The sequence below is a fragment of the Camelus bactrianus genome, chromosome 1, assembly GCF_048773025.1.
Source record: "Camelus bactrianus isolate YW-2024 breed Bactrian camel chromosome 1, ASM4877302v1, whole genome shotgun sequence".
Classification (NCBI taxonomy): domain Eukaryota; kingdom Metazoa; phylum Chordata; class Mammalia; order Artiodactyla; family Camelidae; genus Camelus; species Camelus bactrianus.
Window position 1 is genome coordinate 9,184,580 of NC_133539.1, and position 23,165 is coordinate 9,207,744.

Genomic DNA, 23,165 nt, shown 5'->3' on the forward strand with positions numbered 1-23,165 from the left:
AGCCCCCTGAACAAGGTCAGGGCACATGTGTTCTTTCAGACCTCTTTAAGTTTCCATTAAAATGGCTTTGTGGTTCACAATTCAAATACAGATAATCTCTAATTCAAATACTGATCATATCCGCCTCAAAGTTGCTCTCACTGTTTTAAAGGAAGCCCATTTCCATACATTTTATTTCTTTAAATCTCAGTGGGGAATGCAAAGTAAAAAAAAAAAAAAAAGAAGAAGAAGAAAAATTAAAGATATTGGTTGCACGTAACCATTTTTATAATTTGTTTATTTTGTTAAGGCACACGGAGTTTACATAGATCACTTTAACATCTAAAACTACGAAGTTCGAGCTAATACCATCGGGTAGCCAATTCATTTACCAAGTTTAAATGTGACATCAGAAAACTCATCTAAAAAACCTGACTCCTAAATAGATGTGAACCATGAGTAATAGTGACATATGCTACCTCCAAAAATACATGCTAATAAAGCACACAGCCGGCTGGGGTCAGCCGCCCCCAGGTGAGAGCGTGGCATCCTGTAAGAGGGGAGAGAAAGTGGCCGTTGTACCAAGGAGTTTGTTTCTCTTACACTTTTCACTCAATCCCAGAACAGTAACTGTTAACGCATTTTACTCTCTTCCAAACGCATCTCCCAAGGAACAGATGTATACTTTTTCTTTTTTCTAACAAGCATGTAACGTTGACCATATGCTGCAGCCAACTGGACAGGAGGGTTTTCCGGAAGGTGTGCACATGTCAAAGGGACACAGCCTGGTAGATGATGCTCAAACCTGCGGGTCCTGATGAAGATGGAAACATCCTCCCGTTCCGCCCTCTGTGCCTTGAGTTGGAGGCCAGCTCCAGCCCACACACAGAGGCTGCTGAGATGCTGACTCCAGGGATGGTGGAGAGGAAGCCACAGACGCACCAGAACACTCTTTTGAGTCAATAGTTTCCACTTCCTCCCCAACTTGACTTTTTACCAGAACTGCCCAAGAGTAGTCACCATGAATTTAATCTCCCTGGATTTTCCTGGCTTGACCTTGAAGTGACATGATAGAGGAGCAGCAGGAACTGGGTGAGCCCCACACGACATCATGGCCGAAGGTGTGCAGTGCTGGGTCTTAGAGAGCGTGGCCGTCGGAAGGAATCGAAGTGTGCCTGATTCACATTTCAACACAGGGCAGGGAGACCCTCCAACATTCGACTGATGTTAAGAGTCCTCCTGAGGCATGGTCTCCGTGAGGGGTGGGGGAGCAGGAGAAGATCGCACAAAAGGAAGCCGGAAGGAGAGACATAGATGGACACTCTCCTCTGTGCCTTCCCTGGCACCAGGGGTGGTGGCATCGTGAAGACAGAACAAGGCGGTGGGTGGGCAAAACCTCCACGGCTTCTGGTCCCTGCTGGTCCCTGCCTGTCCCTGTGGGTCTGTGGACTCTACAGTTCTCCACCCCTGTGAAATCTGACCACAAGTGTCCTCTCCAGCTCTGTGATCACACTTTGTAGTCATTACCAAAGGGTCCCCTCACCAGTCCTTTAAAATAAAGTAATACAATACCCCAGAGGTGTGAAATTGTGTGTGGTGTGATTGTGTGTGTGAGGCCAAGAGTCTGAAGATTTGGACGATGTTCATCATAAGTTGTCAGCAGTCATCTAAGTGTAGTGAGATTGTTAAGTGAGTGCTTTCTTTCTTTTTCATACCCTCTGACATGGTTTTAAAGAATTAAAATGAGTGTGTATCATTTTGTAATTACAAAAACAGTTATTTTCATTCTGCAACAAATCCAACTACTATTTAGAGCAGAAAAATAGGCTATACTTGATTATGAAAACTGTCAGAGAGACATGTTTTAAAAATAAAGGAGAAACGGAACCTAAGCCTTATTTGCTTTGAAACTTAACCTGCAAAACACCTGCCCTAAATATCACAGATTACAAGCTCAGTGAGTGTCAAAGACATAAACGAACATAAACTGGATGACTGGTGTGTATAACAGCAGATACAGGTATCATTCAGATACACAGGTGGGTTGACAATTCTAAGGCTATGTGTCACTTGGTGTTGAGGGGATCGTGCTATGACATAGGTGTTGTTAAAATATGGGCATTATTTTGCATAGGATGGTTATTGGAAGGGAAACACAAAGGACAAGCTCTTTTCATGGTCGAGCTCACACAACTGAGGAATAAGACAGAAAACACCCCGGCTTCACTTCATCCTTTTTGCAACATCTGAATATGCATGTTCAATTTCCTGGTCGGCTGGACACGTGTTTGTGAACTCATCCCTGGCATATGCATTGTTCAAGTACCTCCAGATGCCAGTCATTTCAGAAGGAAATTCAAAATCTCTGTATCTCTTGGCCACGATCTGAAAATGAAGAGGAAATAGTCAGAAAGGGAAAACCCACTAACGTAGGCAATTAGATCAGACAATCCATTCTTTTGAGGCGTGTGTTGTGTTCTATTTCTCAAGTTTCCATGTCCTCCGACAGCCATCCAGCTGCCCCGAATTGCACTTTGAGTTGGCGTGAGGCGTACTGAGCAAGGGACTCGAAAGAGTGGCTCTGCGCAGTCGTGCCCACTGATCTATCACAGACGACCCTCAGGAGCCACTGGCATGAAACTGCCCTGAACGCCGGCAGATTTCTCTTTGGGTTTCCGGTGGTCTTCCCTCCTGTGTTCTGCTGCCGTGCTATCTGGTGCCTAAACATTCATGACGGATCTTCGGTTTCAACTGTGCCAGGATCACTGCGAAGTGCCTTCTCCTTTTCCTTTTTGCTGAGCCTCACCTCCTGGAATCCCAAATATCTGCGGATGTTATTCCTGCAGATTTCCACCATTGTGTCCCGGAGAGGATCATTTTATTGTGGGTCTACCGTGTGTGTGCAGAGGACAGATTCAGGGAAAACAAAAAATATCCTTATCCTCATGGAAACAGTGGACAGGGCAGCTGAGAGTGAACACCATGAAAACACAACGTTGTGAGATGATCCCTTGGGGAATCTGTCACAAAGGAGGGCGTATACTGTTGGAGATGGTGTCAGTTTCCTGGGGTTGCCTTGACAAAGTACTGCAATCTTGGGTGCCTTAGAACAACAGAAATTTATTCTCTCACAGTCCCAGAGGCCAAAAGTCCAAGATGAAGGTGTCAGCAGGGCAGTGCTCCCTCAGAGGGCTCTGGGGAAGCAGCTGTTCTGGTCTCTCCTGGCTTCTGGCTTGTGGGAGCACAACTCCAGTCCTCACCTGGCATCTTCCCTGGGTTGGTGTCTCTGTGTCCAAAAATTTCCCTTTTATAAGGACACCAGTCATGCTACGCTAGGGGACCCAGCCTACTCCAACATGACCTCATCTTAGCTAATTACATCTGCAAAGACCCTATTTCCAAACAAGATCACGTTCTGAGATGCCAACGGTCAGGACTTCAATATACGAATTTGGGGGGACATGATTCGTCCCACATCTGGGACCCAGGGCTACAAAGGCCAGTTCTGCTTTGTTACCTCCCATCACATCAGTTCCTGGGGTTCTGAATGATATGAACATGGGATTTATCACCAAACAGAAGATCTTTGTGACTGATTTCTCTGATTTTTGGAGGCCAGAAGCCATTGATGTAGCCAAACAGGACCATAAACCTTCCAGAAAGCTTCCTAAATTGTTTAACATCTTTTGCTTGAATTCAATCTTACTAATATTAATGTTAAGAAGTCTGCTTTTCTACAAATATTGTCTATCACTTCTATGTGGAATCTAAAAAATAATATAAATGAATCTATGTACAAAACAGAAACAGACTCACAGGCATAGAAAACAAACTTATGGTTACCAGAGGGGAAAAAGAGGAAGGGATAAATTAGGAGTATGGGATTAACTGATACAGACTACTATACATAAAATAGATAAACAACAAGGATTTACTATGTAGCACAGGGAACTATATTCAGTATCTTGTAATAACCTATAACGAAAAATAATCTAAATAAAAATAGCACATATATAACTGGATCACTTTACTGGACACCTAAAACTAGCACAACATTGAAAATCAACTATGCTTCAATTTAAACAGGGGAAAAAAAATAAAATGAAACAATAAAGTAAAGAATTCTGCTTTCCTCTTGTTTGCATTTGCCTGGTTTAACTTTGCCCATCTTTTAATTTTAACATTTCTGAGTAAATTTGTTACATATATGCCTCTCAAAGATGTAAATTTGTTTTTGTGTCACATTTTATGAATGTAGTACTTTGCTTTCCAACTTTCTGTGAATTATTTTTGAATTTGTGTGTGTTTCCCTTTCTGGTAGTTTAGAAGGTTCATGGTCCTTTTTAACTCTTCCCACGGTTTCCTATGTAACTTTTAAATTTTTTCTTCCTTTTTTTTTTTTTGGAGGGGGGTGGGTAATTAGGTTTATTTATTTATTTAAATGGAGGTACTGGGGATTGAACCCAGGACCTTGTGCATACTAAGTATGTGCTCTACCACTGAGCTATACCCTTCTCCCTTGTAACTTTTTTAAGTAGTAAAAAGTCTTATTTCCTGATTTATCAACTTTCGATGATCTCTACTCACCTCTGAAACCCTGACAAATAAAGAAATTAGTACACCTACACTTTCTTCCATTTCTGCTCCCGGATCCCCCTTCCAATGGCATAAAACATCCGAGTTTACTGTATTCTGATTTGGTCTTGTAGCTATAATTCCCAAGGCTGTTTAGTCTTATTTTTGGTTGTAGATTTAAATGGGTTCTCTGTTTACCACCAATCCTTTTATACGACACACCTTCTCTGGTCCTGGATTCTTCTTTTATTAGCATGTTTTATGATTTCATCATATAGCAATTTTATTTTTAAAAAATGGCTCAGGAGTGTTTATTTCATTGAGACCAGAAGCCTAGGTAGAAAACAACAGTTTCCTTGGACGTAAAATTCTTCCATCACCCATCCTTTCCTGTAATTCTCTGTAACTATTAAACCACTGTTTTCTGGTTTTTAATGCGGTCAGAGACGTATGAAACCAGTCTGAATCTTCCTTGTGTAGGTGGTTCACCTTTTATTATTATTACTAATCATCATCATCATCATCTGGTCACCCAAAGGTTCTTTTTTTTTTTTTTTTTTAAATCCTCAAAGTTCAGTAATTTACCAATGATGTCATTGATTGTTCTGGGCAATATTCTTCCAATCATGGTATGTAAGTTCACCCTTTAGCTCAAAATAATTTCCCTCTGAGCCTTCTTTTTTTCTCTTTTTTCTTTCCTGTTCTCTTGTTCCTGATTATGTACATATGGGACCCCTCTACTCACCTTTGCCTCTAGCTTCTTCTCCATTTGATTTGGGATGATTTTCTCAGGCCCGTCCTCCAAACTCCTGATGAATTTCTGCAATGTCTTTTTCCACTTCTTGTTACTTCTAATGTAACTGTTCTTTCCGAAATTATTTTGTCTGTAAGTTTTTTTTAGTTCTGCCATCTTAATTTTCATCTTCCTTGTGACATTATATTTTCTGACATCTTGTGACTTGTCTTTGAGCTTTTTCTCCAAAGATTCATGTTCTCTTTCATTTCTTTGAGGCCATAGAGAAGTGTCTGTCTGGAACGTTCTTTCATTTACTGGAGCAGTATTTATCAGATACTGCCTTTTCCTCTTTTGTTCCTTCTCTTTAAGCTTTCTCCCCTCTCCTTTTTGATCATTTCTATCCACATAGAGGCCCCACCTAGATTCTTTCCGGTTATTAATGATCATTTAATGGGTGGATCTATGGGACCTACCATTCACTTAAAAACAGTACAGAGGCCCAAGGGAGTGAGACAGAACAGCTGGTTGACCAATTTGGATATTTACTCTCAAACACCTGCTCAATACCCTGCCCAGAGACACACTAGTTAGTGCCGGGGCCAGGGTGAGAGTCAGGGTGAGGGTATCCTCCACTATGAGGCTCACAGATTGGGCAGGAGGTCACCATGGCTAGAAACAAAGCTCAGGTAGTTTACAGTCTCTCTTTTGACTGGTTCAAGGCTTGTTCCTTTTCTCTGCTCAGCAGTCATGAAGCAGAACGCCACTCATTTCTCCTCTACTCCACCTGCCCCCCCTCTTCCTCTGAGTCAGGAGATGATGGCAGAGCATAAAGGTGGTACTTCTGAATGGTCCCTCCTTCAGCTCTGTCTCCACAGAGATCTACCTCTCCCATGGCCCAAACGAACAAGTTGGACATTTCAGGACTCTTGTTATTTACTTCTAGAGACGTCTGAACCTTGCTAAAGATACAGAGAAACACACGTAGGCTGTGTCCTCACAGAAGACATCCTCACACTGGATGTTCCTTTGTCTTTGAGTTGATGATCCATCCTTTCATAGTTTTATAAAATGTAAAGTTAATGCTCTATTTTTCATATTTTTTTCTGGGTTTCTGGAAGGGAAATAAATCATAAATTCTTCTATTCTCTCATCTTTTTACCATAAATTCCTTTAATTCTCATTTCCTTTCAGAAGTATTCCATTTCTGGAAATTATTAAGCTGTTTAGTATTTTGAGTGCTAAATGGCTTTGAAGATTTTGCTGTTAGGTCTTATATTGGAACCATGGACTGCTTTATTTTACTCTGAAGTTCTACTGAAATTTTAAATAGTCTTTTTTATAGGGGCTAAACAAGTAGCATTTAATGCTGTATGTATATATGTATGTATTTTTCTTGCCTTCCCTAACCTCCATGTGCTTCTGTGATACTACACTAGTCCTAGCAATGTTTAGAATACATTCAGTAAAGGGACTAAACAAAACACAACTTCATAAATGTTTGTTGGAAAGCAACTCCCTAATGTCCAATTTTGGTAATCACCAAGGTAGAAGGCTCGAGAAGGTGAGATGCTTTCGTTAAATTTTAGATGTCTGGGCAGAATTATTGAAAAGAATGTTCATTTGCAGGATCAGCAACATGTTGAAGGCTTGAATTGTAAGTTGGTACCCGTTGAGTACAACAGAGAAGAGAGAAGATAAATGGGGCAAGGATTGCGATGGAGTGGGGAAGGAAGGGAAAAGCAAGGGAAAGACTCAGAGTAACCAGGGGGCTAGCAACCCCCAGGACATCAGTGTCACAGATTGTACAAACCTAACTAGTAAATTTCTAAACACCAATTAAATGTCTTATTAGAACACAGGGTCCTTGACTTGTATTTCCCTGTGTCTTCTCTCTCATCTCCCTTATCCTTAAATCCAGGACCTAGCTCTGGACCTGGTAGGATCTGAAAAATAAAGATGCCCCCAGGGGGTGGGTATAGTTCAGTTGGTAGAGTGTGTGGTTAGCATGCATGAGGTCCTGGGTTCAATCCCCAGTGCCTCCATTAAATAAATGAAAGCACCTAATTACCTCCTAGCCTCTCAAAAAAATTTTTAAATTTTTTTTAGAATTAAAAATAAAAGATACCCCAGAACAAGAGTTGGGCTTCTTCCTGGGGCTACTGAGGGCAAAGGACATGACAATAGTCCTTGTGATCATGATAATGACAATTAGCACCTGTAAGTAAGAGAGGGGCTGGGGCACAACTGGGAGCAGCTGAAACTAAGGAGTCCACGTGTGGGGCCACGTGCCTCGGAATCTCAAGATCACCTCCAGAAGTTCTGATTTAGTAGGTCAGGGGCTGGATCGAGGGATTCACACGTCTAAAAATCTCCCCAAGCAATTATTACAGCTACTAATGTTAGAGAACCACTGGCTAGGGAGTCTCATCAGCCCTAACCCTGGGGACTCTTAGTTCACGTTCAACCATCTGGGAAGACAGGATGCCATGTCTGGCAGAAGGCCAGCCAAGGAGCTGTCAGCTGCTCCCCAACTGTAGGGGGTCGATGCTAAGAGCCAAGAAGACACACCTCTCGCCCCTAGACAGTGCTACCCCTACCCTGCCATCACCAACAACTGGCTGGGTTCACATACTCTCAGATTCCACGCACCATCTCCAAGCCTGAGTGGGAACTGCCAAGTATAACCCACGGACCCCCTCAAGCTGCTTTCATACCGTTTTTCTTCAGGCTGCGGGGGAAGACTTGAAAAAAGAAGGAGGGAGGATGGAGGGATGGGAGCCAAGTTCGCAGACACTTCTTGAGAACCTCTGAAGAACACCCGAGAATATCATGCCTGGATCTGACACTTGGGACTCAGCTGCTTCCAACAGAAACCAGCTAGACAGTTTTCATTCGAGAGTCCGCATTTTAGATTGTTAAGCTGTCTGGCCAAAACACAAGTCAAAACAAAATGAAACAAAGCCCCATTCACGTATTCAGCACCCGAGGTAGGAGGAATGACAGACCTTAATAATGTGGAGCTTGGGTAAGAGGTTACAGTCAGCCAGCGTGAGTTCGTCCCCGTCCAGGAACTTCCTGCCAGAAACAGCGACTTCCTCGGTGCTGTAAGCATCAATTTCGTCGGGCAGAGGGCTATTTAAGTAATTATCCAGCTTCTTCAGGGCCTTTAACAGGTTCCTTTCATAAACTGAAACAGAAAGACAAAGAAATGGCTAAGATAAGCATTATGAAGGAGTTTGCCCTTCTTTCCTGAGACGGGGCCAGGGAGCACCGGAGAGTTGGGAAGGAGAGGCGAGATTTACAAGATCTGAATAAAGGACTCACTTCTCCCTGGAAAATAATTCTGTCTACACAACACTGCTGCTTCTAGAACTCATTCAATTTTATTCAAAAATCTTTATGGAAAGCATGTAATCAAGTAAGCACTGGCAGAAGCTTCATTCAAACAGTCCCCTGGTACAACTAGGAACTCCTGGTGGTGATTATTTTCCCCAAAAAGTGTCGCTTTCTGAGCCCCCAACCTCCAAAAGAAGCACTCAATCTCTTATAACCCACATGCAGACTCCATGTTGGAGGTGCTTTTTGCTTATTTCTAGATACAGGTCCCTCCCCGCTGTGAATGGGTCAGAATTCCTGGGATCTTATAAGAAGCCACACCGGAGGCAGAGTGGAGATCTGTGTAGAAAACAGAAGACAGGAAGATGGGAGGGACTCACTCTCGTTTGTATCCTTCTTGGTGTTTTTTATAAACGCCGAGAATTTGGCAAATACATCATTTCCTGCAGAGTTGGATTCAGGGTATTGGGTCCCCAGCTTAGGGTACCTTGAAAAATTCAAAATGAGAGTATCACAGATGAGCACTGTTTGAGTTAGGAGAATACAGTGGGGGTTGGGGGTGCCTTTCTCTGAGAGGACATAAAAATGGAAACTTCCCCTTGAGTGTTCTCCTAACCTTTCCATCTTCAAAGTTTGGAGCAGCACAGTCAGGGGAAAGCACAGGTGGACTATTCTCATCCCGGGATGCAGGGCCTCACCTGACTCTTAGTTCCCTCCCTCCTGAAATGAAGGTGATGGCCTAGAAGGTTCCCTTCCAGGCCCAGCACCCCGTGATGCTGCTGCCTGCCATCACGCTCCTGACCTTCCTTCAGAAACGGCACCCCACGTGACATCCGCCCACTTCCTCTTCATTTCCGGCCATCAGACCCTGATCACCAAACTGCAGGTGCAGAGCACAGAAATCCAAGCCACCTAAATGCAGTTTCTAATCGCACTGTGTTTTCTGCGGCACACCACAGGTGCAGCCAGGGAAGAGGTACCACCGCCACAGAAAACCCAACCCCCGGAGCCAAGAGCTTTAGAATGGTCCATGAGCAGGGATGACCCAGCTGTGAACACGGGTTCCAATGAGGCCCACCTTGGGGGAGCGAGCTTCTCCTCCAAAAACTCCTCGATCTTATTCACATCCGTCTTGACTTCACCATCAAAAGTCATGAAAGGCGGGTTGGTGCCGGGAGCCAGGTTCTGCAGGTCTGCGGGTTTCCTGGGTGGGAGGGAAGGGCGGCGTTGGTGGGCAGGCGGCCACAGTGTCTGGATGGTCTCTAAGGCTTAACCGTGTCCTCCCCAGCTGAGGAGAAATCACCCTTGAGAATTTCACAGGTGATTGTGGGTCTACAGAATGCCCTACTGGCAGTGAGAGTGTAGCCCTTTTCTGGATAGAAAGGTGAAGAAGTTAACTCTCCCCAGTGTTATCAGCCAGGCGTGGCACTCAGACGGGCTTCTGAGAGGCTCACAGCTGACCAGGAACTGGGAGAGCAGGCTCCTCATGGTGCCCCCAACTCCTACTCCTTCTGGATACATCTGACTCCATCCTGGGATCAGTGTGGCCCACGCTTCTCCAGCTTCAACTGACGGTCCTGACCGAGGGCAGACATGCCATGGGTCCTAGGAGTGTGTGTGTGCATCTGTGTATCTGTGTCTGTGTGTGTCTGGCTGTGTGTGTGCGTTTGTGTGTATGTGTGTCTGTACATAGGGAATGAGGTATGACTATTTCAATAATGCAGAAACCTTGTCTTACCTTTTCAGGTCCACTGTTGTCACATTAAATATGACACCCTTCAGCCAGAGAATCATAAAGAGACGCTGAGAAAATGGGCAATTTCCAATACTCTCCCCATCACAACCAGCCTACAAATGGAAAAAGAAATCTTCATCGGAGCCAGTCTCACAATTATAAATGCCGGCCTTTGCATGCACGCACACAAAATCATCATGAGTCTGTGTTAGTGGTGAGGATACAGAAGGCGGCCTTCTGAGGCCCCTTCACCAGCCTCTCCGCCAAGTGGGAGGTGGCAGGGGAGGGGGTGGAGGACCGGGTGGAGGACACACACACACTCATTGAGCGTCTTCTATCTTCCTTCCCACCACCTCACCACTTCCTGCCACGCTGGGCCTCTGAATAGCTGTTCACAGAGGGACAGAACTGCCAGAGGGAATTCCCTTTGTGACTAAAAGCAGAAAAAGAAAGACAGGCTCTCTCCCTCCCTCCATCTCTTGATCCACTTCAGAAGAAACACACCTCTAGGACGATCATGCATAAAAACAGACCAGCAGATTCTCCCATCAAGACACCATCCATCCCCAATATTCTCCACTATTCCCGTCTACAGAATGAGGGTTGGATTATATGAGTTCTAAGACCCCTGGACACTGTGAACCTTTGAGGTCCCCTCATCATATGGGGAGCACTTGTACTTAGAAGTAGATTGTTGCACAGGTGACATCAAGGATGGAAGGATAGGAAACAATGCCTCCCTGATGACCCGAGAGGCTGACATCCACATGCACGTTCCCCAGACACAGGCATAGAAACACGCAGAACAGACACCCTCCTTCCTGTGGGCTCTGGGGAGAGACAGGCAGGCGTTGGAGAAGAGAGGGGAGGGGTGGCTTTGCCCTCCTGGGGAGTTCTGGAACTCTTCCTTCTCTTCCCATCCTTCTCTACCCCGACACATCTCTGTCAAGGTTACAATGCTAATAAAATGCTGCAGGAAAGACCAGGAGACTCAGGCAGACTCCAATGACAGAAACACAGCCTAAATATTTAATCCAGGAAGTCCATTTCTGCCACTTGTTGTTCTTAGTATCTGCAAATCTTGAACTCACAATTTTTCTTTCTGTTTCTGACTTACTTACACAAAATCATCATGAGTCTGTGTTAGTGGTGAGGATACAGAAGGCGGCCTTCTGAGGCCCCTTCACCAGCCTCTCCGCCAAGTGGGAGGTGGCAGGGGAGGGGGTGGAGGACCGGGTGGAGGACACACACACACTCACTGAGCGTCTTCTATCTTGTGAAAGTGGAGAGGAAAGTACTGTATCTACAACCTGAGTAACAGGAGGACACAAGGCAGGAAGTGAGCTGCTGGTTTGGGAATTGAAGAAAGGAAAAAAAATGCCTCCAGAAAATTGGACAATTTAAGGAGAACTTCAGAGGTGATTCTCTGGTGCTAGTGTTCTTAAGTCACCTGGAGAGGTGGTTAATAACAAAATGAAGAGGATAAGAGTAAGAGACCCGAAACCCAACATTAAAATGACTTGACATGCACCCCAGTGTTCACAGCAGCACTAGTCACAATAGCCAATACATGGAAGCAACCTAAGTGTCCACTGACAGATGACTGGATAAAGAAGTTGTGGTATATTTATACAATAGAATCCTACTCAGCTATGAAAAAGAATAAAATAATGTCATTTGCAGTAACGTGGATGTACCTGAAGGTCATCATTCTAAGTGAAGTAAGTCAGAAACAGAAAGAAAAATACCATATATCACTCATATATGGGATCTAAAAAAAAAAAGATACAAATGAACATATTTCATTTCAAACAGAAACAGACCCATAGACAGAAAACAAAATTTGGTTACCAGGGGATAAAAGGGGGTGGGAAAGGATAAATTGTGAGTTCAAGATTTGCAGATACTAAGTACTATATATAAAATAGATAAACAACAAGTCTGCACTGCACAGCACAGGGAACGATATTCAATATCTCATAGAAACCTATAATGGAAAAGAAGATGAAAAGGAATATATGTATGTATATGCATGACTGAAACATTATGCTGCACACCAGAAATTGACACAACATTGTAAACTGACTATACTTCAATAAAAATTAAAAAAGAAAAAGACTTGATCAGCCTCTTCACAAAATTTGAAATCCAAATGACCAAAATGCACATGAAAAAGTTCTCAGGTCATTAGCCAGCAGGGCATCGCAAGTTACAGACCAAAAATAGATTCCACTGCACATCTACCAGAATGGCTAAAACGAAAAGATCTGACAATATCAAGTGTGGACAGGAACATTGAGCAACTGAATTCCCATCCATTGCTGGTGGGAGTGCAAACTGCTACAACTGCTCTGGAAAACTGTTTGGCAGTTATCTACCCAAGCTAAAGACGCATGGACACTATGACACAGCAATTCCTCTCCCAACAGAAATGAGTGCTTATAGGCATAAAAGCCACTTATATGGATGTTCTTAGCAGCTTTAGTGTAATGGCCAAAACCTGGAAACAACTCAGACACCAAGAGTAGAAATGAATAAATTGTAGTTTATTCACATGGTCAGACACCACACCCCAATGGAAAAAAATTAGCTACTACCACGAGCCAAAATGTGGATGAATCTCACATGCATAAGGTTGAGAGAAAGAAACCAGACTCAAAAGAGTCCTGCATAATTCAATGTAGGTGAAGTTCAAAGACAGGGAGTCAGAAGAGCAGTTACCGCTGGAAGACAGGCATTGTCGGGAAGGAGGGGAGGGAGACTTCTGGGTGGTGGAAATGTTCCATAGTTTGATCTGGGTGGTGGCTGCATGGTGGGTATACTCGACTGACAAAGTCTTAATAAAGGCTCTTTCTTGGGTGTTTTACTTCAATACTCCAAAAAAAACAAAAAAAAAAATATATTAATTAAAAAAATACAGTCTGATTCAGTGGGTCTTACAGGGGGCTCAGGGATCTGAATTGTTAACAAGCTCCCCCAGGGTGATGTGATGCTGGTGGGCTGGACCTCACTGGGGGAAGCACCAGCTTAGCCCTACCTGGAACAAGAGTGAAGGCTGGCACTGGTGTTATTATTAATACGTCAGACAGAACTGTCTAACCCCACAGTTGGATGATCTGCTGATAAGAAGACTTGCAAGGTCTAGTCAATAAATTCAACCACGTAAGTGTAAAGATAACGGGTGACTTAATACACAGAAAGAGGCACCAAGACTCAGGAAACTGACTTGAGTCCCCTTAGCGATGGGCACCTGCTTCACCCGCTCCAGCCCCTCCAGCTCTCCCTTTCCGCCTCCAGGATTTACATGCAGGTCCACCTCATAGAGGGAGGGGCTGAGAACCCCCCTAGCTGGAGTCTGTGGAGTTGCTGGAGCCTGAGGGGTGGGGAGGTGGGCAGTTAGGACCCAAGCATCCAAGTAGACATACAGCTCCCCTGTAGATGGCGTCTTGGCCACCTGAGACCACCCAGGGGTCCCCTTGCCTCGTGGCCACTTTGAAGGCTCCCCTGTCTCCTCCTGGCTCCGTTCTGGAGCAAGAAGCAGGGCAGAGCTGAGCTTCATAAAACCCCCAGCGGCTGGCGGCTGGGGCTTCCTCCTAAATCATGGTGCTTTCCTAACCACAGCAGGTTTGGGCAGAGTCACGCCAGATTGGCCGGGGGAGTGGTGGGGGGGTGGATGAAAGCACAGGGACACCAGGGCACATATTTTGGCCAGTCCTGACTTGTTCCACAGCTTTTGAGCCTCTTATTTTTATAGTAGTTATACTAAGCTCAGTGAAGTCTGAGGAAAGTTCCACAGAGTAGGGCAATTGTTTCTTTCTCTTTCTCCCTTCTGTCTCCATCCCTGGGAATCCTCTTGTAACTCATTCCGAAGCCGGTGAGATCCCCAGGAAGCCTGGGCATTCTCCGTCATCTCTGGGTGTCTTGATGAAGCTCACCTAGAGCCCTACGCTGGGACCCGCCGCCTTCTGCCCTGGCATCTGGAGAAGTTACTCTGCAGTCTCCCTGCTTTGCTCTGTCTCTGTCTCTCTCTCTTTTTTCTTTTTTTTTTTTTTTTAGCATTTTTTTTTAACTGAAGTATAATCAGTTTACAGTGTTGTGTCAATTTCTGGTGTACAACATAATGTTTCAGTCATACATATACATACAGATGTTCATTTTCATATTCTTTTTCATCATAAGTTACTACAAGATACTGAATACAATTCCCTGTGCTATACAGTGCGAACTTGTTGTTTATCTGTTTTATATACAGTAGTTAGTACCTGCAAATCTCAAACTCTCAATTTATCCCTTCCCATCCCCTTTCCCCCCTGGGAATCATAAGTTGGTTTTCTATGTCTGTGAGTCTGTTTCTGCCGTGTAAGTAAGTTCATCTGTGTCATAGCGCTGTCTCTTTAATGGTCTCAGACTCAAGCTGGTGTTTTCCCTTAAAATTGTTCTCACCATTTCCTGAGTCCTGGCAGCTACTTCTTTAGGGGAAATAAAAAGAGGGGAGTGGGTAAGAGCAAAGCATACTTTAAAATGTAAAAATGGCCTTTGTCATCCAACTCTGTAAAATCTTAACTTTCTTAATAGACTCCTCGTCAGCACTGCAACTGGGACTTCGCGTGGGACTGGGACTTCACGAGGGGACAATGGTCTGCACGGCCACGGCACCCACAGCTCAGAAGACAGTGACGCAAGCTGAGCCTGGACATCTCCTCCGACCATGTGGCCTTAAAACAGAATTGTTCCAACCCAGCGCGGCTGCTGGACTGAAGGCTGTGAGGCATTTTAGAAGAATTAGCCAGCTGCTATGACCGCCAATAAAACAGGATTTACATATCCAGTGTTGCCTCATCTTAAATTGCTCTAAAAGAAAATAGTTTTTTTTCTGTCTCGGTCTGTTGTAAATGAAGGGGTGTCGGGAACATGGTGGGAGTGACTGGGACGCCTTGCTGCCTAATTTTATGACTTTAATGTGCTTCGGTGCTCGGATGTGCCAGCAAGAATGAAGGCAAGGGTCCAGCCATCTCCACGGCCCATGATTGGGCCGCCCCAGGAGAGTCTGGTCCTGGGCGCGTTCAGCAACCAGACGAGATGATGGGATAAACACTCACGTTAGCGGTGAATAACTGACACCGTGGCCATAATTGGGACGTTTTATCATACGCAGTTTTATTTTCCGATGTTGATAATTCTCTCCAGCTAATTACACTCTGGCTAAAACGTCTCAGCAGAGCTCTCAGCCTACGGGGGAAATTTTTTGTATGTTCACATTTCTGATAAAATCAAATCAGGCAGTTTGAGAGTGTCTTCTGTTTCCAGCGAAGACCCGGGCACTTGGATAACCCAGATGTGTACATTTGCCTTTCAAATTCAACTTTTTTGAGCACCTATGACGGTAATTCTCAAAAGAAAAACACTGATGTCTCTGACAAGTTCTGAGAAATTCCATTCGCCCCTGAGACCGGCTGTGGCATCTGTGACCGTGGCGGTTCTGCCGGGTCCTGGCCTGGGCCTGCCTCCCCCTCACAGAGGCCCCGGGGCCGAGCTGTAAAGGTCCACACGTCACTGAAAGGCCAGCAGGTCCGCTGCCCCACAGCCCTCCTCAAACCAGAACCTCTCCCACCCATTCCTCCCACACTTACTCCATTTAGAATTTGTGGGGAACTTTTTTTTTAATTTCCTTTGGGTGCTTTTTGCTTCTGGGGAGCGACCTTTCCGATGCTGGGCTGGAGTTCCATGTCAGGGGTACCACCCACCCCACCTTCCACTAAAGTGACTCCTGCTCATTACTGCCTTTGAGGGACACCCCCACCCTGCCAGACCTGACAGTGGGGTGATGACCCCCTGGAGATATTCATGGTGGCTCCTTAGCACCCCACCCTCTCCTTCCCACCAGAACAGGGCATGCCCCCACCACCTTGATTCTTCAACTTCTTGCCTCTTCCTTCTTTCTAGAAAATTCTATGAGGGCCTAAATGGTAAATACATCCTGCGAAGTAAGCATTTTCCCCTACTCTGCCCAAATGTCGTGAAAAACAATTTGAAGTGCAGAGGGAAGACGAAGGAAGAGGCAATAAATGGGTCACATTCTCCTTGTCCCTTTTCTGACAACTGGAGGTTGGAGGTTGACCTCATGTGCAGGGAAGTCCTTGTAGAAAATCAGGAGGGACCTGGGGGCAAACAGCTAATTTGGCTCCATCACAGGGATCAGGAGAAAATCAGTTGAGGAATGAAAGGCCATTGTGTTTCCAATGTTCTGGAGGGACTTTAGGCCGAATGAAAACAGTAGCTAACCAGAGGTGAGAGTCAGAAGACAGACTTTGATGTGGGAGGCAATGGCAGCCACTAGGATCAGGTCTCCTCCAAGAAGAACAACGTGGTCCAAAGGCCAGCCAGGACCTCCCTCTGCAGGCAGGTGGCCCAGTGAAAGGCTGGACACAGCACAGCCAGACAGAAACCATTGCAGCCAGACAGATGGGGGCCGACTCCCAGCCACAAGTCCATGTACAAATTTCCTGCAATTCCTCCCGCGACCTTTGCAGACGGCAGGATGGCACCGTGTGCTTTGGGGCCCTGCAAGCGATCGTCAAGCACAAAGATCCAGCCTTCAGGCCGAGCAGTCAGCCCTCCCGGTCCGGCTGTCATCCCTGGACTGGTCCACGGAGGCCTGGCTCCCCTGCCACACACACACCACTTAATAGCTAATGCTAAGGTGTGGTGAGCACCTCTCGTGGAACGGGAGCTATAAACCTGGCCCCAGGAGGACAGAGGGTTATCGCTGTGCACACGGGGCACTGGAATGGCTGGTGCTTGTAAAGAGAAATGTGGGTGCAGTGACGGTGCACCGCACCTCCCAGCCTGAACCCACCATGTCCGGCCTATTTAATCAGCGCCGGGGACACTGCCCCAACCCAGGGAGAAGGCCTGTGGGACGGGGTGGGGGGCACTCCTCCCGGGTCTTCTCTTGCTCCTGCGTGGAAGCAGGCAGGAGAGCCAGGATCTCCCTAACCCTGGACACGCCCGTGTCGGGAGTCAGGGACCCCTCTTCCTCCGTCCAGGCGGCTCCGGCAGGCCCTGGCAGACCTCCTGGCACACAGTAAACACTCAGAAAATGACTAAGGGCCTGAATCCAATTGCTGCCAGGTGCCTGGGGGCCTGGTCCACTTCAGAACATGCCTCACGGCCCCTCCCTGCTCTTTCTTTTCTGGGGCAATGCCCATGAACTTTTCCCTTTTAGAAGCTCAGAAATCGTCACTACTGAGAGATCACCCAAGGAGAGTGACCACCTCTAACTGGTGGGAAGAGGAGAGAAGGTGGACTAGAGGGAGAGGGGGGAGGGAGAAGGAGGAGAGGTGGGGAGGGAGAAAGAGGGGGGAGGGAGAGGGAGGGGGAGGGAGAGGAGGGAGAGGAGGGGGACAAGGAAGGGGAGGGGGAGTTGGAGGGGAGGGGGAGATGGAGGGAGAGGGGGATGGGGAGGGAGGCGGGAGGAGAGAGCACATAGGGCCCAGGACCTGGGCAGCTAAGTCTCCCCCAGCCTCTGGGACCAGCAGTTTGACTTAAAATGCAATATTCAAATCAATTTAAGACTTCCTGATTTTGAATAATCTATAAGTAAAAAAAAAAGTGTACAATTCTTTCCATTTGCCGGACACGCTGACGTTTCCATTTTGAACGCCACGAGGTCTCTCAGAGTCAACAGGGTCGGGGGAAGGCGTGAGGAGCCAGGGAGAACCCGGGTAAACTCGGGCCCCACCACTTACTTAATCAAGTGGCCTTGGGCAGTTCATTTGTTCTCCCCGAGTCTCGGTTTCTCCATTAAAAACCGGAGATAAAAATCCCTACGCCTCGCAGCATAGCCATGAGAGAGGCCCGAGTCCCGCGGGCACCCCATAAAGGCGGCTATTACTGGCATTACGGTCATCAGCGTCATCATCATTACCCCTGCGGACCCGGGCACCTCAGAACAATTAGGGAACTTAGGGGACTTCTTAACAAGGCTCAATTAGCATCATTTTCATACCAAACTGTACAGCCTTAAAGAAGCGATGATTTTTTTTTTTTTTTTTTTACTTCTCCACAACCTAACGCCTCTTCCATCTATTCCAAGTGAAAATTAGTAACTGAAGTCGTTTGCTTAATTGCAAAAGCAAACAGATCCCCAGCCAGGAGGCAGAAACGGCAGGGCCCAGGCCTGGCATCGTGTCTGGGAGTTACATCAACCTTGCGGGGAACCGTCCAGAGGAAACACCTTCTAGGGGGCTGGGCACCCCTGACCACACCTGACCACCCCTGACCACCCCTGACCGATGGCAGGGCTGATGAGCCCAGGGGAGCTGCTTACTTTTTAAGAAAATGACACCAAAGCCCTCTGCCTGTAAAAGCTGAGAGGCTGATCTCCTTTCTGACTTTTGGAGTCTGCACCAAGGGGGCCCGAGCAGGTGGCCACTGCTGTGTCCACCATCACCTGGGGGAGAGTGAGCTCCGAGCAATGAGAGAAGAAGGTAACCCCCTCCTCCCATCAGAACTTGACATTCAACACTCTGGAAGTGCTCGGATCCACACTATGACAGCCAGGTGGGGGGGGGGAAACAAGCTAGCCCACCTCTTCCTTATCAAACAGGAATGTTTTGTGGAGAAAATGTCCTCCCAGACCAGCAATTTTGAATGTGATTTTTAAAAACAAACACTCCTTGAAGACCTACTCTGATTTCAAGTATAGTTGTGAACTATTTATGGACATGATTGGATTCAATCCTTTCAAATGCCTGTAAGATGTCCTATTACTATTCCCATTTTACAGATGCGGAAACTGAGGCTCAGAGAGACCACGTAAGCTGCCCAAAGACCCAAACAGAATTAGGCAAAGAAAGATCTCTCCTATCCTTGGAAACTGGATTCAATCTACAGTCCCAGCTTCCTTCCAGGTCCTTGAGATGGAAACTAGACTCTCCTACCCTTCTTCTGACCTCCAGCACAGATTTCTGCCTTTGTAATCCCCTCTCACCTGGGTCGCAGAGCCTCCCACCTGGATTCCTGCCGCAGCCTCCTGCTGATCTCTCTGCCTGGGATTTCTAGCCCCTCTGATCTTCCCCATATCCTAGACAAGCTTAACCCAGATAAAATGCCCGTGTCCTTAGCTCATGCTGCTGGAACGTTACTCAAGTGCAAATTCTAATTGCATTGCTCACAAGCAGTGTGACCAGGGCAAAGTACCTAAACTTCCAGTGTAGCTCTTGCTCATTCACAACTTAAGGTCAGCAGTGCTGGGTGAGCACTAATTAGCTGTTCTGCAGAAAACACACAGAACCATGCCAGACACACAGAAACATTCAATACTCTGTTGCAACCCCCTCTTCTTTCGTCCCCCCTCCTGGACCCTCCCCTTTCCCTTCCTCTCTCACTTCTGTCTTCTCTCCTCTGTCCTCTCTCCCCTCCTCCCTCCCTTCCTCTCCACTTTCTAATATATGCCAGCCAGTCAAGCCACGTACTCCCCTTAAATGCTGTCCTTTCTCAGGCCAACTGCTGGGTCCTTAATTATCCCACATCACCTTCCTGAAGTCCCTCTTGTCCACTCTGCTACCATCTCGCTCCTCCTCAGGTCTGGTCAGCAAGTTCCTCCAACTCTACATCCTTTTCTATGACCGTCTGGGCAGCATTGTTTTTCACCTTTTCTGAAGTCCTCTGACAATGGAGTTGGCTCTGCCTGGTTTAACGCCAGATCGTTTACTAATTATTTCCTGTTGGCACATTCCTTCAGGGCGGACCCTGTCAGCTTTCTGTAAGCTGGTGATTAACAGTCCCCTCACTGTGCCGGGGACGGGTTCATTTTCTTCCCTCTCCCTGGCATCATCCACTGCCCACGGCCAGGCCCACAGAAGTCACTCCAGGAAAACTCACATATGGAGCAAATGGCCACTGTCCTCTAAGGTTCTAGGAAACCCCTCAACACAGGGAGTTCCTTTAAAGACAGGGAAACCCTGCCTCGTCCCTACGGAGAACATCGGGGACCTCGCCTAACCTGCCCCCGTCCTCTCCCCAGCCTGCTTGTTCTGGGACTCATGTCTCCACCCACACAAAAGGACAATCACTGGGTGACCTTGTTTGCCTGGGTCTGTGCTGATTTTAAAGATGGAAACCCCTCATCAGGCCACTAAGTCTCAGGCAAGGTGGGACGGCTGGTCACCTTATTGTCTGCCCCACTGAGAGCTTTATTTTTTGAGAGGATCAAAAACATTATTAACATCCTCATAGGTAACCTAGAAGTGAGACTTTGCTCCTCCTTAACCAGAACATCAGTGAATTAACCTACCTGAAGGACTGGGTTAGGTAGCCAATCTCTTGAATGCTAAGGAGATGGAAATATCAGCTCCCCAGGAGGCAGAACAGATGAACAAAGAGTGAGGCGGGAATTTAAGACAAGCCTAGAAAACTCCCCAGATTACTCAGAGCCAGCTTATGCGGGAACAGCCTTTCCCCTCCTGACTCTCAGGCCACCTTCAGAAAAGAGAAGTTAAAATCGATGGTGCAGTTCAGGTAGCAAATGTCCCCAGAATTGCCCATCTCTGGGTGTGACAGACACAAAAACACCACCTTGAAAAGATATATACACCCCCACGTTCATTGCAGCATTATTTTTAATAGCCAAGATATGGAAACAACCAAGTGTCCAATGATGGATGAGTGGATAAAGAAAATGTGTATAGATACATAATAGACTATTATTCACTTATTTAAAAAGACTGAAATCGTGCCATCAGTGATAAAATGGGTGGGCTTTCAGGGCCTTTGAGGGCAGAAAAAGACTAATATATGATCTCACTTATATGTGGAATCAACAAAAATAAACCAAAAAACTAAGCTCATAGATACAGAGGACAGATTATTGGTGGTTGCCCAGAGGTGGGGAAGCAAAATGGGTGAAGGGGGACAGAGGGTACAAACTTTCAGTTACAAAATAAATAAGTCATTGGAAAGTAACATACAGCATGGCAACTATACTTAATAATGCTATATCGTATATTTAAAAGTTGCTAAGATCTTAAAAGTTCTCACCACAAGAAAGAAAAAATGTAACTGTGTGCAGTGATGGATGTTAACGACACTTACTGGTGTGATCATTTCAAAATACGTACCAATATCGAATCAGTATGTTGCACACCGGAAGCTAACATAATGTAGGTTAATTATGCCTCAATAAAAAATGCTTAAAATAAATAAAAATGAAAACTAAAAACATTTAAATGTAATTAATAGGTAAACTGTCCTTCATCACGGACACCATGGAGGTTGGCTACCAGCCCATGTTAAACCGTAGCCACTGGAAAGTCATTTAGCATTTCAGTCAAGAGCTTTTGCACTCTCAGGGTCAGCCTCTGAAACTCCAGGCAATTGAGAAAATAAGTAAATTGAAATGAAATCAAAACATACCCACATAGGGAAGCTGAGACTCATCTGCCCACACTTTGATGTGTTTCAACTTCCTATGTCCCATTAGTGGTGCTTGGTTCAGAAAACTAAGGGGGGCCCAAGAGCTGAACACCAGCAAAAGGGGAGGTCGACGAAGCGCCTTCATCTTCCTCTTAAGGTGGAGGATGAAAACCTTAAATTCTTTTTGCTATTCTTGCTTGATTTGGAGATTGTTTCTGTTTCGTTTTGTTTTTCTTATAAGATTATCTACCTTACTCGAGTACCGTCAATAAAGAACTGATTTTTTTTAATTGTAATGCACAAAGACATATATTTGCATAATGATTTAGTAAGATTAACAGTCATAACCATCAGTTGAGGGGGTAGAATCTCACTGAGATCTCAGAAATAAAATAATGAAAATTAAAAAAAAAAAAATTGGTACAGTTCAGGAGAAAAAACCCATCCCAGAAGAGCTCATCTCTGGGTGTGACGGACACTCCAGACCAAAGGGCACCACACGAATGGGCTGGAAACCACGAACTGCTCATCCTAAAATCTTAACTCGATCTCAACAAAGGCCACTATTTATCTTTGAGCCTCCATGTTACCCCTTGGATTAAAAAGAAAAGCAAGAATTTCTGTCCTAGTGAAATGCGAGTATCTTCCAGGTGTCCTCAAGTCAGCAGCTGGGAGAAATCCTGGCGCGCTTGAGTGTCTGCCTCCTCTGAGGAATTTAAAAGGTGGAAAGAGCAGGATGATTAGGAAGTGTCACCTTAGAACTCAGCTCCTACCTCTTATTCTAAAAAGAAGACACGTAAGCAGATGCATCTTTTCCAAAGAGTTCACCCAAGACCTCAGCAAGGTCACAGATTCCAGATCTGTCTTTTACAAACATCCTTATGAACCAAACGGCTATGTTGTGAAATAATGATGATGATGTCGATGGTAGCAATTAACACACAGCATTTACCCTTTACCAGTCAAAGCACTAAACACTCTACTTATATTAAATCAATACATCTTGACAGCAACCTTATCAGCTGTAGATACTATTACTATCTCCATTTACAGGTGAGAAAACTAAGACAGAGAGGTCAAGTAACCTGCCCAAGGTCACACAGCAGGCTTTGAACCGAGGAGTCAGCTACAGTCCATCGTCTTCATCCCACTCTGGACACTGGCCCATGTGCAAATGGAGAGGCTCCAGCTCCAGCAGAGCCTTTCCTCAGAGTAAAGGGCATTAGCGGGGTTGTCTGCTTGTTTGTTTTACCCCCACCTCCTTTCAGCAAGGACTGGAGGCGGCTTGCAAGAATCCAGAATAATAAGAGAACATGTATCAGAGGCAAGTGGAAGTACAAAGTGCCCTGTATAGTGGTTGGGACATTTTACAGCCCTGGGGGACAACGG

General features: G+C 45.8%; 1 protein-coding gene across 1 annotated transcript in view; it reads right to left on the bottom strand.

Annotated features, from left to right (window-relative positions):
- Positions 1 to 260: 260 nt before the first annotated feature.
- CLIC6 (chloride intracellular channel 6) overlaps positions 261 to 23,165 on the bottom strand; it is a 37,725-nt gene continuing 14,820 nt past the window's right edge. The window contains exons 2-6 of the mRNA XM_010956528.3: positions 10,365 to 10,474; positions 9,705 to 9,830; positions 9,007 to 9,113; positions 8,296 to 8,477; positions 261 to 2,364 (exon numbers count right to left, since the gene is read on the bottom strand). Coding sequence (XP_010954830.3) covers positions 2,203 to 2,364; positions 8,296 to 8,477; positions 9,007 to 9,113; positions 9,705 to 9,830; positions 10,365 to 10,474 — 687 coding nt within the window. The 3' untranslated portion in view covers positions 261 to 2,202. The remainder of the gene's footprint in view (positions 2,365 to 8,295; positions 8,478 to 9,006; positions 9,114 to 9,704; positions 9,831 to 10,364; positions 10,475 to 23,165) is intronic.